This window comes from Patella vulgata, chromosome 8, assembly GCF_932274485.2.
Source record: "Patella vulgata chromosome 8, xgPatVulg1.2, whole genome shotgun sequence".
Taxonomy (NCBI): domain Eukaryota; kingdom Metazoa; phylum Mollusca; class Gastropoda; family Patellidae; genus Patella; species Patella vulgata.
This window is the reverse complement of record NC_065886.2, coordinates 48,741,105-48,753,932: the sequence shown is the minus strand read 5'-3', so window position 1 is coordinate 48,753,932 and position 12,828 is coordinate 48,741,105. Positions and strand designations below refer to the sequence as shown.

General features: G+C 37.6%; 1 protein-coding gene across 1 annotated transcript in view; it reads left to right on the top strand.

Moving 5' to 3' along the window:
* LOC126829635 (serine/threonine-protein phosphatase 2A 65 kDa regulatory subunit A alpha isoform) overlaps positions 1–12,828 on the top strand; it is an 80,823-nt gene that overhangs the window by 9,065 nt on the left and 58,930 nt on the right. The window contains exon 2 of the mRNA XM_050559621.1: positions 2,582–2,672. Coding sequence (XP_050415578.1) covers positions 2,582–2,672 — 91 coding nt within the window. The remainder of the gene's footprint in view (positions 1–2,581; positions 2,673–12,828) is intronic.

Sequence of the window (12,828 nt, the reverse complement as noted above, 5' to 3'; positions counted from 1 at the left end):
TTTACACTATTTGAGTACAAGGGGCGGCCATTTTGTCTGTCAGTTTTAGTCCGATATTTACGAAATTCGAAGTCAACTATCCTTAGGGTGTAATGGTGATATATTCAAACGTTTTTTTTAAATCGTTTAAAACCTCTATGACCTCTATATAGGGTCCACAAGCTAAAAACGTGATTTTTCGTACAATCAGGGGCCATAATTCAGGAAGTTACGGTCAGATATGCGCGAATATCGAAAGGAACCGAGATCTTAGGGTTATAAACTTACATTTCAAGTTTCATTAAAATTGTGACCTCTATAGGGTCCACAAGCTAAAAACGTGATTTTTCGTACAAACAGGGGTCATAATCCATGAAGTTTTGATCCGATACATGCCAATATCGAAAGCAGCTGAGATCTTTCGGAGATAAACCTATATTTCAAGTTTCGTCAAAATCGGATAAGAACTGTGACCTGTAGAGAGTCCACAAACAATTGTGGACGGGCGGACAGGGGCGATGACAATATACATCCACATGAAAATGTTGGCATATAAAAAGCGGGAATTAGATCAAATGCACCGAACATTTTGATCCGAGTTTAGCGCGAAGATCCGAGTTGAGCAAAGATCCGACTTAGGAAATCCGACTTATGCGAGGTTTACTGTATTTGAATTTAATAATATTCCTGAATAAATTACATATATATTGTTGTCGCCCCCCTCCGTCCGTCCGTCTGTCTGGCGTCCACAATTGCTTGTGGACGCTCTATAGGCTAAAGTTAATATCCGATTGACTTTAAATTTATACACAGTGTTTAAGGTCATGAGACGAAGAAGCCTGTTGATTTTCAGCGATTTTCGATAATTACTGTTAGAGTTATGGCCCTTGATCACTTCAAAAAATCTTGTGGACGCTCTAGAGGTCAAAGTTAATATCTGATTGACATTAAATTTATACACAGTGTTTAAGGTCATGAGACGAAGAAGCCTATTGATTTTCAACGATTTCCGATAATTACTGCTAGAGTTATGGCCCTTGATCACTTCAAAAAATCTTGTGGGTGCTCTAGAGGCTAATGTTAATATCCGATTGACCTTAAATTTATACACAGTGTTTACGGTCATGAGACGAAGAAGCCTATTGATTTTCAGCAATTTCTGATAATTACTGCCAGAGTTATGGCCCATGATCACTTTGAAAAATCTTGTGGACGCTCTAGGGGCTAAAAGATAATATCTGATTGACTTTAAATTGATACACAGTGTTTAAGGTCATGAGACGAAGAATCCTATTGATTTTCAGTGATTTCCAAAAATGTTTGCCAGAGTTATGCCCCTTGCTCACTTTGAAATATCTTGTGGACGCTCTAGAGGCTAAAGTTTATATCCGATTGACTTTAAATTTATACACAGTGTTTAAGGTCATGAGACGAAGAAGCCTATTGATTTTCAGCAATTTCCGATAATTACTGCCAGAGTTATGGCCCATGATCACTTTGAAAAATCTTGTGGACGCTCTAGGGGCTAAAAGATAATATCTGATTGACTTTAAATTGATACACAGTGTTTAAGGTCATGAGACGAAGAATCCTATTGATTTTCAGTGATTTCCAAAAATGTTTGCCAGAGTTATGCCCCTTGCTCACTTTGAAATATCTTGTGGACGCTCTAGAGGCTAAAGTTTATATCCGATTGACTTTAAATTTATACACAGTGTTTAAGGTCATGAGACGAAGAAGCCTATTGATTTTCAGCGATTTCCAATAATTACTGCCAGAGTTATGGCCCTTGATCACTTTGAAAAATCTTGTGGACGCTCTAGAGGCTAAATCCATGATGTTAAAAGATTCGTTTACTAAACATTAGCATGGGGCCGAACTTATAAAAACCAAACAAATTCTAATGGTTTTCTGATAATAAATTAATGAGTTGTTACTCTTAATCAGATTTTAATGTATTATAAATGTTTCATTACTAAATCCATGATGTTAAAAGTTTTGTATACTAAACGTTAGCATGGGGCCGAACTTTATAAAAACCAAACAAATTATAATGGTTTTCTGATAATTAATTACGATTTAGCTGATGAGTGACGTAATTAGCTTCCATTTTTTATTTCTCGATGTCAAATACAAGTGTTTAATTCCTTGATGATTGTTCAAAAATAAACAACACAACTGATTATTGATGTATAATGATTAATTCCTGAACAGTGGTCTGGAAATTATTAATTAAATGCTTGTAAATTGGACACTCATGAAAATTGAATGATTTACAGCTTTAAACTGGACATAAGTGCAGATTAGATGATCTTTGGTGATTTTAAATGATTTTTATCGATTTTTAAACAAAGTATTGATGTTGAATGAATGAATGAAAGTACTTTATATTTAAAATGATACCCGGGTTACAGTGTAACCAAGTCATTTTGTCAAAATCAGCAGTAGCTTGCACTGTTATAGTGTTACAAAATATTCAGTTGATAAAGTACTGAGTCGCAAGATAGAAAACCTGAGGGTGGCATGTGATAGTCAGGACACAAATACATGTAGGCATATGTACATAAGGTTACCACTCTTCTTGTTCATTTTGTCATTTCAGTTGAGATTGAATAGCATTAAAAAACTATCTACAATTGCTTTGGCATTGGGAGTTGACAGGACCAGAAGTGAACTCATACCCTTTCTTACAGGTAAGTTTTCTTGGAGTATCAAACAGTTTTTATACGCCCACATTTTATACGTCCATCCGTCCACAATTTGATTGTGGATACTCTACAGATCACAATTTCTATTTGATTTTGATGAAACTGAAAATATAGTTCTATCTTCTAAAGATCTTGGTTCCTTTCAATATTGACATAAATCGGACCATAACTTCTTGGATTATGGCACCAGATTGTACGAAAAATCACGTTTTTAGCTTGTGGACACTCTAGAGGTCACAATTTTCATCTGATTTTGATGAAAGTTGAAATGCATGTTTATAACCAAAAGATCTTGGTTCCTTTCGATATTTGCGCATATCAGATCGTAACTTCCCTGAATTATGGCCCGTGATTGTACGAAAAATCACGTTTTTAGCTTGTGGTCTCTCTAGAGGTCACAATTATTATCCGATTTAAAAAAACTTTTGAATATATCACCGCTACACCCTAAAAACGGCTGAGTTCGAATTTCGTGAAAATCTGATCAAAACTGCAAGACAAAATAGCAGACCCTCGTACGCAAATTGTGTAAATATATGGTACATGTAAATCAAGGTTGTGGACCCTCTAGATGTCACATGTTTATAACCCAAAGATCTTCGTTCCTTTCAATATTCATGCATATCAGATCATAACTTTCTGAATTATGGCCCTTGATTGTACAAAAAATCACTTCTTTTTTTAAGCTTCTTCTCTGTCCATCTCTTGCAAAATGTGGGCGTATCTTGCATAGCAACCGCTTGTTGATATTCGCGCAGATCGATCCAAACTTCTTGAATTATGGCCCTCGATTTTACGAAAAATCAGGTTTGAATACATCACCGTTACACCCTAATGACGGCTGAGTTTGAATTTCGTGAAAATCACATCAAAACTGCCAGACAAAATAGCCGACCCTTGTATGCAAATTGTGTAAATATATGGTACATGTATATCAAGGCTGTGGACCCTCTAGAGGCCACAATTTTGATCTGATTTTGATGAAATTTGAAATACATGTTTATAACCCAAAGATCTTTGTTCTTTTTGATAGTCATACATATTGGATCATAACTTCCAGAATTATGGCCATTGATTGTACGGAAAATCGCCTTTTTAGCTTGTGGTTCATCTGGAGGTCACAATTATTATTCGATTTAAAAAAACATTTGAATAATATATCACCGTTACACCCTAATAATGAATGAGTTCGAATTGTCGTGAAAATGGGACCAAAACCGCGGGTCAAATGGCCGCCTTTCGTACGCAAATAGTGTAAATATTTGGTATATAAATGGTATATCAAGGTTGTGGACCCTCTAGAGAAGTCACAATTTTGATCCGATTTTCATTAAACTTGAAGTCTATCATCATTTGATCTGTTTCGCCTGTCCAACCTCGTGGGTTTTCTCCGGGTCCTCCGGTTTCCTCCCACTGCTAAATAAAATTAAACCATTCTCTCTCATTTGATCTGTATGAAATTTATATGCATCATTTAAATTAGTGAAATTTGAATTTCCGTTAATTAGTTCTAGAGTTATGGCCCTTGTTTTACTTTGTTGAACCTTATAAATGGTCTTAACAACAAAAGTTATCATCCAATATGTATGAAGTTTATATGCATTATTCAAATTAGTAAAACGAAAAAGCCTGTCAAATTTCAACAATTTCTGTAAACTACTTCCAAAGTTGAGACCCTTGATTCAGTTTGTAGAACTTTGTGAACCCTCAATCGACAAAATTATAATCTCATCTGTATGGAACTGTCTTGTAAAGGCCCCCAATTACCTACACTGTACAAAGGAATAAATATGCAACAACCCTTGTCTACTGCTCGGACGATTAAGCTGCCGTGGCGTATGTTTCGTTGCCTGGCAACCTATCTTCCAATTTCAGGAGAGTTTTTTTTGGACTCTCCAGGAATTTATTCACGTGAAGACCTGCTGCGTGTCTAGTACATTTTGAAGGACACATACCATATGCATAAGACTGCATTGTATACTGAGCGCCATGGAAAACGCATCACTTTTTTTCCCAAATATTTTATTACTAGGTGGTTTTGTATGTATAATATTATGCAATACTATGAACTATTGTTTCACACAATGCTCCCAAACGCAAAAAATATCGGCCCGTGTGTGTGAGCCCTTTAAAAGCATGTTTTCAACTTAATGTGCAGTACATGGACTGTGAAACGTCAATTTGTCGTAATTTGTTGTTGGACGTGTGAAGGAATCGAGCTAGAAATGCCGAGACTTACTGAAAATCAACGGAATGAAGCCATGGGAATGTCCAGGGCTGGTATGTCTACACGTTCTATTGCCAGACACTTTAATTGTCATCAGTCCACTATTGTAAGGTTGGTGGAACGTGTTCGAGTTACTGGATCAACACATGACCGTCAACGTCCTGGTCCACAACGCGTTACAACCCAGGCTCAAGACCGCTACATCCGGGTCACTCATCACCGTCAGCGGTGTTTGATATGGGGTCAAGGACACCAGACATGGAGAAGAGTAGACTGGCAAAGTGTGCTCTTCAGTGATGATAGTCGCTTTCATCTTTAACACGCTGATGGCCGTCAACGTGTTTGGAGACGTCTTGGGGAACGTCTTGCAGACTGGTGCGTCTTCGAAACGAATCGATGGGGTGGGGGAAGTGTAATGGTGTGGGGAGGCTTCACATTTCATCACCGGACCGCCCTACACATTTGCAGGGGTCGCGTTAATGCTGTAGCCTACCGTGATGATGTCTTGCAACCAATTGTTGTTCCGATGTTTCGAGCGCACCCACAACTTCAGCACTTCCAACAGGATAATGCACGTCCGCATACCGCCCGTTTTAGTGTGGACTACCTGGCTGCTAACAACATCAATGTCTCCGGACATGGCACCGATAGAACATGTCTGGGATGAGATTGGATGCCGTCTGTATCGCAGACCACAGATGCACACCATTGCTGCTTTAGAAGCTGCTCTTGTCCAAGAATGGAACAATTTGCCCCAGGCCTTCTTTCAAACATTGGTAAATTCCATGCGACGTTGCTGCACAGTGTGTGTAAGAGCCTGTGGAGGACACACGCGCTACTGACATCTGTGTCGTACTTTTGGTTTTGACCCCTCTGACTTTGTACCGTTGATTACAGATTAAACATCCATAAGTGTACAAATGTGTTGTTATTGATGTGTTCCCATTTGAATATTGTTCACAATAAGAAGCAAAATAAATAAGACATGTTTACAGGATCATTTTGTTATACGAAAAACTAAGTGATGCGTTTTCCATGGCGCTCAGTATACATTGTATATTACACAGTTTAAATATGTATGCTGCGTTCAAAATGTTTGTATTTTATTTGCTGTACATGTATTAAGAGTGTATGGTTAAGATTCAGGAATATACTTTCAAATTGCAAACTATAAAGCTATTTTGGTTATTGGTCTTACAAATAGAAATAGGATATAAATAAAACTTGCTGCAGGATTTGAAAGTTCTTTCAAGTCAGACATAAGCTTGTACTTACCGTAAAAATGAAATGAGCGCAACAAAAGTCGCTGATGTAAGAAAATGTTAATGAATTGTAACCGCTATCAAATCTGCACAAAAATCCAAAACTGGAAAACACTAATTTTATTTTGGAAAAAAAAAATTGTATTTCGGTCGAAGAGCTTATTCTTCTAGAGAGCAGGGGCGTAAAAAAAATTTTGAATCCACTAGCCCAGGTCTAGTAGTCTACTGTCAGGCACTTGCCCGGCATTAATATCCACTAGTCCATAGTTTGACAAGGTACAAGATTTAATCTTCAATATTTGGGCATATGTTTTGTTGAATGCCAACCTATCATTTTTAATAAAGATTGTAGACTTGATTGCCAAATAATTAAGGATGTATACGGCTACTCGGTTAACCGGTCACTCTTCGGTTGCACTGGTGAAACGGTTAAAACAAACTACAAACCGATATTCGTTTTCATATCATATCTGACCTTCAAAACCAGGAATGGTAGCCACAACAATGTTTTCTTTCACTAAACACCATATGTAAATACTTCATATAGCACATGTCATTTATAATATATCACAGTAAATTAACGTCCTTTAATTCCAGCTCGAAGATTTGTATACATTACGTATTTTGACAAATTAATTGTTTTAATGTATTTATATACCTGGTCACTCTATAATAAACAGTCTCAAATTGAAACAAATCAGTTTAATGTGCTGATATAATATTAAAATAGACAGGATAGTAAAATTGTTTATATTATCACTCGAGTGCCATGCTGTGTGCAGATAGGGTCAAAGTTGATGACACACGGGTCACTGGAACCATTCATCATGGCGTGTGTGTAATGAACACGTGTAGTAAATTCTTTTGAAATGCCTGACATGTTAAATAATCAAAATTATCTTGTATTTAAAAATACAAAGGTAAGCTTTCAAATATTTATGTCAGAACTAATCTCTATATTTATTTGTGACTGTCGTTTGTCTGTCTGTCTGTCTGTTCGGGGTTGGCGGCTACACTAGGTCTGCCCCGAGTCTGAAATTTGAGGTATAGGGTTAGCTCGGACCGGGGAGTAACATAGGCCAGGTGGCATTAGTCTACCACTTCCGGTTTCGGAGTTATGACTCCCGAGTGAAGCCGGTCTGTTCGGGGTTGGTGGCTACACTAGGTCTGCCCCGAGTCTGAAATTTGGGGTATAGGGGTAGCTCGGACAGGAAAGTAGCATAGGCCAGGTGGCGTTAGTCTACCACTTCCGGTTTCGGAGTTATGACCCCCGAGCGAAGTCTGTCTGTTCGGGGTTGGCGGCTACATCTGCCCCGAGTCTGAAATTTGGGGTATAGGGGTAGCTCGGACCGGGGAGTAACATACATGTAGGTCAGGTGGCGTTAGTCTACCACTTCCGGTTTCGGAGTTATGACCCCTGAGCAAAGCCGGTCTGTTTCGGGGTTGGCGGCTACACTAGGTCTGACCCGAGTCTGAAATTTGGGGTATAGGGGTAGCTCGGACCGGGGAGTAACATAGGGCAGGTGGCGTTAGTCTACCACTTCCGGTTTCGGAGTTATTACCCCTGAGCGAAGTCTGTCTGTTTGGGGTTGGCGGCTACACTAGGTCTGCCCCGAGTCTGAAATTTGGGGTATAGGGGTAGCTCGGACCGGGGAGTAACATAGGCCAGGTGGCGTTAGTCTACCACTTCCGGTTTCGGAGTTATGACCCCCGAGCGAAGCCGGGTATCCTGCTAGTCTAATATAAAGTATAAGTGAGTCTTTTGTTTTTAAATCAACCTGATTTCAATTGGTTTATACATGACCCTATACATGACCCTTCAAAGCGTGCAAGATGGAGAAATGAAATGTCAATTATGAATGAATAAAAGGGAATAGAAGGGGTACAGTAAATACTACAGAAAATCTATTCTTATGATTGAATTTTCCTTGGAATATGAGGAATAAATGTGGGATATTTTACAGTTTATTTATCTATATCGTCATTAGTTTGAGTCACAAACCAATGAAAGGGCACTAGCCCAGGACTAGTACAGCTAAATAGATCACTAGCCCGTAAGTTATTTTTGGTAGCCCCGGGCGTCGGGCTAGTGGATTTTTACAACCCTGCTAGAGAGGTTCTTTGCCTCAAGTACATGTATGTTACTTCTAAAAAAAAAATAACCTTCTCTTGTCAGTATGAAAACTATTAAGTCATGGGGTCGCACGTGTGCTACAGACAGCAAACATTTGCCCAAAATAGACATTCATGTGACAATATTCACTCACTTATTTGTCAGTGAAGCCATATAAATCTTTTTTTCTTTATGCGTTGGAATTTTAAAATTAGATAGTTATGCACTTCATGAAAAATTAGGCTAAAACTCTGCGATTTTATTTCTGATTTAGTTTATTGTAAAAAATGACCTATATTTACATGTATTGTAACGGTTCTCCTGTAGTTTCATCCTTTTTGTCCCCAGCCTTTCGAAGAAAGCAGGGGACTATTAAAATGGGTTCGTTCATTCGTCCGTCCGTCTGTCCTATGGCGGGGTATATGGTTCAAAATGCGATCTGCAGTAGAAAGTAAAAAATAAAAAGCAAAAGAGAAAATTCTTATCCAAACTGGACATTTTCGTGTGGGAAACATATACCTCTCGTGCTTTTCAACCTAATACGTCCACCTTTTCAACTTTAAGTCATAAATATTGTACTTTCAACAACCGAATTTCTACTTTCAACAACAGAATTTCTACTTTCAATAATCAACTTTTGACATTCGACTTTCAACTTCAGATTTTCTGCTCGAGATTTTCTCCATGCATATTACGGAAATAAATTTGATCACGTGACTATTTCTGCATGTCATTAAAATACGATATTTTCCTAAATCCCCAGACACACTTACTGAAAGTGTTGAATTTGCAAGTCTTTGAGAAGACTGTGAGTCTAAAACGTTTTTACACTTAATCAAATAGTCTATACAAGACGAAAAGTTGAAGTCTTCATTAATATCTAATATCATTATTTCTGATAAAAGGCTGTAAATGGCATCAATGCAATGCTGTATTTCTAAAAAGTCACAGAACTGAAGACTCTCTAACATAATTAACTCACTCTTGCGACAACTTACTGACACTGCAGCAGGGATGTAGCCACACCGGGCGGCGCCGGGCGCTTGTTCCTGGCACTATTTTTGGCCGCCCAAAACAAAGAAAAAATCGAAGAAAGCCGCTCAGTTGTATTTAAATCCCTTCATCCTTCTCTGAACACAAACTCAGCGCTCGAAATTTACCACGGCAAACGGCAAAGCCATGGTAAAAGCCGACACAAACCATGTCTGCCACGGCATAATTTATTTTTGTGTGCCGTATGGGCCCAATCATCCCAAATTAGTTTAAAGAAAGAAGTATTGGTATTTTGTTTATTTATATTTAGAAGTTGTGTAGGTCCATTCATTTTTATACGCCCACATTGAAATGTGGTCGTATATTGTCGTCGCATCTGTCCGTTAGTCCGTCCGGTGGTCCGTCGGTCCGGCGTCCACAATTGCTTGTGGACTCTCTAGAGGCTCTAGAGGCTAAAGTTAATATCTGATTGACTTTAAATTTATACACAGTGTTTAAGGTCTTGAGACGAAGAAGCCTATTGATTTTCAGCGATTTCCGATAATTACTGCCAGAGTTATGGCCCTTGATCACTTTGAAAAATCTTGTGGACGCTCTAGAGGCCAAAGTTAATATCCAATTGACCTTAAAATTATACACAGTGTTTGAGGTCATGAGACGAAGAAGCCTATTGATTTTCAACGATTTCCGATAATTACTGCCAGAGTTATGGCCCTTGATCACTTTGAAAAATCTTGTGGACGCTCTAGAGGCCAAAGTTAATATCCAATTGACCTTAAAATTATACACAGTGTTTGAGGTCATGAGACGAAGAAGCCTATTGATTTTCAACGATTTCCAATAATTACTGCCAGAGTTATGGCCCTTGATCACTTCAAAAAATCTTGTGGAAGCTCTAAAGGCCAAAGTTAATATCCGATTGACTTTAAATTTATACACAGTGTTTAAGGTCATGAGACGAAGAAGCCTATTGATTTTCAGCGATTTCCGATAATTACTGCCAGAGTTATGGCCTTTGATCACTTCAAAAAATTTTGTGGATGCTCTAAGTCCAAAGTTAATATCCGATTGACTTTAAATTTATACACAGTGTTTAAGGTCATGAGACGAAGAAGCCTATTGATTTTCAGCGATTTCCAATATTTGCTGCCAGAGTTATGGCCCTTGATCACTTTGAAAAATCTTGTGGATGCTCTAGAGGCCAAAGTTAATACCCGATTGACTTTCAATTTATACACAGTGTTTAAGGTCATGAGACGAAGAAGCCTATTGATTTTCAGCGATTTCCGATAATTACTGCCAGAGTTATGGCCCTTGATCACTTCAAAGAATCTTGTGGATGTTCTAGAGGCTAAAGTTAATATCCGATTGAGTTTAAATTTATACACAGTGTTTGAGGTCATGAGACGAAGATTCCTATTGATTTTCAACGATTCCCGATAATTACTGCCAAAGTTATGGCCCTTGATCACTTTGCAAAATCTTGTGATGCTCTCTAAAGGCTAAAGTTATAATCCGATTGACTTCAGATTGATACACAGAGTTTAAGATCTTGAGACGAACAAGTATATTGATTTTCAATTAATTATTATGACTTAAACAGTTAAATCCATGATATTAAAAGCTTTGCATACAAAACGTTAGCATGGGGCAGTACTTTATAAAAACCAAACAAATTCTAATAGTTTTCTGATAATTACTTCGTGAGTTGTTGCTCTTAATCAGATTTTAGTGTATTATAAATGTTTCATTACCGAAAAAAGTAAAAATATGCGACAACCCTTGTTGACTGCCCGGACGATTTAGTTGCTGTGGGCGTATGTTTCGTTGCCTGGCAACCTATCTTACAATTCTACGTTCTTTAAATTTGTATAATTGCCGTAAATAGGTCACCCAGACTAATTTATGACACTCCAATGTTAAAGGTTTGGATGTCGTAATTCGTCAGACAAGTCAAATAAAACGTGTTTTAATTATCAATATCTACCTGTTGTCATAATTGGTTGTTTTGCAAATATAACACAAACACCGTTTTAAGAATCGTTTTAATTTTTAATCTCAAAGAAATACAGTAATATTTGAAAAAAAAACACCAAAAACTGAGAAATAGAGTGGGGTGGGGCAATGTTATGCTCGGTCGGTTGGTGTCAAAAAGTTTTTAGATCCCTGGCAGAGTCTCTGTATCATTGATGAAATTTAAGTGAATTTGGTAAAAATTTGAATATATAAATGGAAATTTGATTTGCACTGAAGCAAATACAAAAGGCAGCTTATGCTCTGAAAATACACCCAAGAAGAGTTCAATTTTCATAAAAGACCACGCCCCCCTCCAAAAATTTTTTTATGCCACTCAGCAAATCCTTCCTACATCCCTGCTGCAGGACAGTGAAATTTACTTTTATTTAACCATAAAACCCTGTGGTTAGTTGCCGCCTTGGTGAGTTTAGAAGTTGCGTTATTGCTAGCTCTAAATACGCAGAAAATATTTGAGACCGGTTGGGCTGACCTTAAAAATATCTTTGTTTCACCAAACCCGACCCACAATCGAGGACAAGGGTCGGTAGGTCGTTTTTTTTTTCAGATTTTTTTTTTTAAAGTTAGAGAAATCAATACAGAAAACTTATTAGCTGTATACTACAGATTCATTAATTTTGTTTAATGAATTTGGGGTCTGACATAAAAAGTAACGAACTGAAAGTCTTTTTATTAAACTTAAGAGCTAATTTGACAGCTTAATATAGAGCGAAGCTCTAAAGCACCGCGCTTTGCGCGGTCCTTGAGCAAAGCTCTTTTCCGGTAACACAGGAGCGTAATTGAAAATGTCACCCACAGACTTTTGATTAAAAAAAAATTCAGCCGGAACCGGATACACTGGGCAAAACAGGCAATGCGCATGTCAACTTACCAAATCTCGTCCAAGCGAGATCACGTAACTAACAAAAATAATTCTATCCACCAAATCTCGCCCAAGCGAGATTACGCGCCTCATAGAACTATTTCTATGACGCGTCTAATCAATGACGTCACATATTTTTTACGTCAATGAAAATAATTCTCACACTTTTTTGTTCTTTTTTTAAAAACAAAATTAATGTATAAAATTTAGATCTCAATAAAAACTAAATTATTTAATATTTTTTGTATCACTTGAGAAAATTAATTATGAATGAAGGTTTTATATTTGACAATAATCAGCTTCGCTCTACTCAGGCAATGCCTGTTACATATTAATTTTCCGGGTGGAAACATTCGTCTTCTTTATTCAATTGGCAAAAAAATCAATGACATTGCACACGATTTGCCACAAACTTGAAGTGTGAAACTCCTTCAACATGTTTTTAAAGATAGTGCGGGTTGTGCCTTCATTTTTCTCGAAAACGGATATTGAAAATATCGTCGTTATGTTTAAAACTACGCACCACAGACATAGAAGCAGAATCATTTCATGGGAATGGACGTGTATTCGTCTGCAACCATTTTGTTGAGAAGCGACACCTATGACGCTTTCATCTTGATCAACCAGTTTCAATAATGAATCAAACCATA